A 2,182-nucleotide genomic window follows, 5' to 3' on the forward strand; every position below is an offset into this window, starting at 1 on the left:
ATATTTTGGCTAATTCATAGATTTTAATTGTTTTTATAGATGATTTTTTGGGTCATCGGCTGTAATTTTGTCCCGGGTTTGTTTTTCCGCCATTTTTTTATCGTTTTTCTGCTCTGCCTTGGCCAATTTTCTCGTTTTTTTGTTTTTTATTTATCAATATTATAATTTATTTACAGCTCATAGCTGCTACAGGTCACCGGCCTGCGCCAGGTGTGAGCTGTTTTTATTATTATCGGAAAGTTCACTACATTTTAACTTATTTACCTTCTACCGACATTTATTTTTAATTTATTTTTGAAATTAAAATTTAAAGTTTAAATTAAAATTAAAATTTATTTATAAAAAAAAGAAATTTCCTAAACCAATTTTTAAAATCTGTGTAAAAAAAAAATAAACTATAAGGGAGAGATTGGGCCAAAGTTTGCTGCAATAGTTGTCTCCTCCCACACTGTTACCTAAGTTTTTGTATTCACTCATTCACTCATTCACTCATTTGCTCACTCACTAATTTCTTTCATCAAAAAAAAGTAAGAAAAAAAAATATAAATAAAAGTTGAAACACTGGTTAAATATTTAAAGATAATTCAGTCACTCATCCGTTCGCTCGTTCATTCATTCCGTCACTCAGTCATGTATTCATTCATTCATCCATTCGTTCGGTTGTTTATTCATTCATTTATTTATTCACTCATTCATTCTTTTTTTTCCTCACTCGTCCGTTCAGTAATTACCTCATTCATTCCCCCATCATTCACTCATTCATTCGTTTGTTCGCTGGCCCGTTCCTTTAGTCATTCGCTTGTTCATCCATTCATTCATCCATCCACTCCACTTGGTTTGTTTCCTTTTCCTCGTTCCTTGGTTGTTTTTAATCACATATGGCTCTAACGTTACAACAGTGCCCCGTCTGCTTTAACCACTATAGAAGCACTCCAGACGGGAAGTTATGTCGGCACGGAGGTAAAGTGAAAGGACAGGAATGCTCGGGGTCTCGGAAAAAAGTTGATCCATTGGGCGCGAGGGCTGCTTCGCCTCTCGGTGCCGCATCCGACCCCAAGCCTGGGTTGCCCACACGGTCGTCGGTCGCATCGGTCTCCGGTGATCCTCTCGGCCTGGATTACTCTGGTGTTTTTGACAAGTTGACGGCCGTGCTGAAGTGTACGACCATATCCCTAAGCCATGCAGGAAGAAGTTCGCACATGATCTGAACGCCTTGCTGACGGCTGTTTGTAATGACCCTGGTGACCCGGTTCACTGGGTTAGACTCCACTGTTTTGTCCCATACGTCTTACAGAAGACTTCCAGAGGGGGTCGCCGGGTCAACCAGGGCAATCTGGTCAACAAGCGCCTAAGCGAATATTAAACTATTGGTCTTGAAACCCTGGTACTGTGCTTTGATGGGTTCAATAATGCCAAATCACAAAAGCACAACCCCGATCGGTGGATCAACGCTGTGTCATCTTGTATTGAACAGGGAAACCTGTCCTCGGCTGTCAGACTTGTCTGTTCGCCGGAGGGCCTGGCGGAGAGCTCGCCGGCCACCTTCGATAAATTATGTTCCATCCACCCAAAAATTTCGGTGGACAGGCGGGTCTTTCCCGCATTGACATTAACGGCTGGTTGCGTTTCTCCCGCCGAGATGCTGAGGGCCGTTAAATCGTTCAAAAACGGTTCTTCTGGAGGCCTGGATGGCCTACGACTCCAGCACCTTAAGGATGTTTTTTCAGGCTCCTTGCCAATCGACGACACACTGAACTCCTTAACCCAATTCATTAATTTGATCTTATCTGGAGCTTGCCCACTCTCCGTTCGCCGGTTCTTTTTTGGAGGCCGGCTAATAGCTTTAAATAAGAAAGACGGAGGGGTCAGACCGATTGCGGTCGGGAACGTTTGGAGGAGGTTGGCCGGCAAATGTGCCTTGGCCCTTCTGGTCGTGGTCGAATTCAAGACCAAGTTCTACCCGACTCAGTTGGGTGTCGGGATTAAGGGTGGCGCTGAGGCCGTTGTTCATGCGGTTCGAAGATTGGTCACCGACCTCCCCGATCAATGGGGGTTTCTGAAACTGGACTTTAAAAATGCCTTCAATGCCTTGAGAAGAGACTCGATGTTGGAGGCTGTCAAACTTTTTTGCCCCAATATCTATAATTTTTGCCATTCTGCCTATGGCGGAGTCTCTTTCCTT

The 2,182-nt window shown here is 43.7% G+C and overlaps 1 protein-coding gene across 1 annotated transcript in view; it reads left to right on the forward strand.

The window, feature by feature from the left end:
- Positions 1–878: 878 nt before the first annotated feature.
- HELRODRAFT_184238 (hypothetical protein) overlaps positions 879–2,182 on the forward strand; it is a gene marked incomplete at both ends in the record, with an annotated part of 3,141 nt that continues 1,837 nt past the window's right edge. Inside the window, 3 exons of the mRNA XM_009019165.1 lie at positions 879–1,038; positions 1,140–1,318; positions 1,475–1,815. Coding sequence (XP_009017413.1) covers positions 879–1,038; positions 1,140–1,318; positions 1,475–1,815 — 680 coding nt within the window. The remainder of the gene's footprint in view (positions 1,039–1,139; positions 1,319–1,474; positions 1,816–2,182) is intronic.

The sequence above is a fragment of the Helobdella robusta genome, assembly GCF_000326865.2.
Source record: "Helobdella robusta unplaced genomic scaffold HELROscaffold_235, whole genome shotgun sequence".
Classification (NCBI taxonomy): domain Eukaryota; kingdom Metazoa; phylum Annelida; class Clitellata; order Rhynchobdellida; family Glossiphoniidae; genus Helobdella; species Helobdella robusta.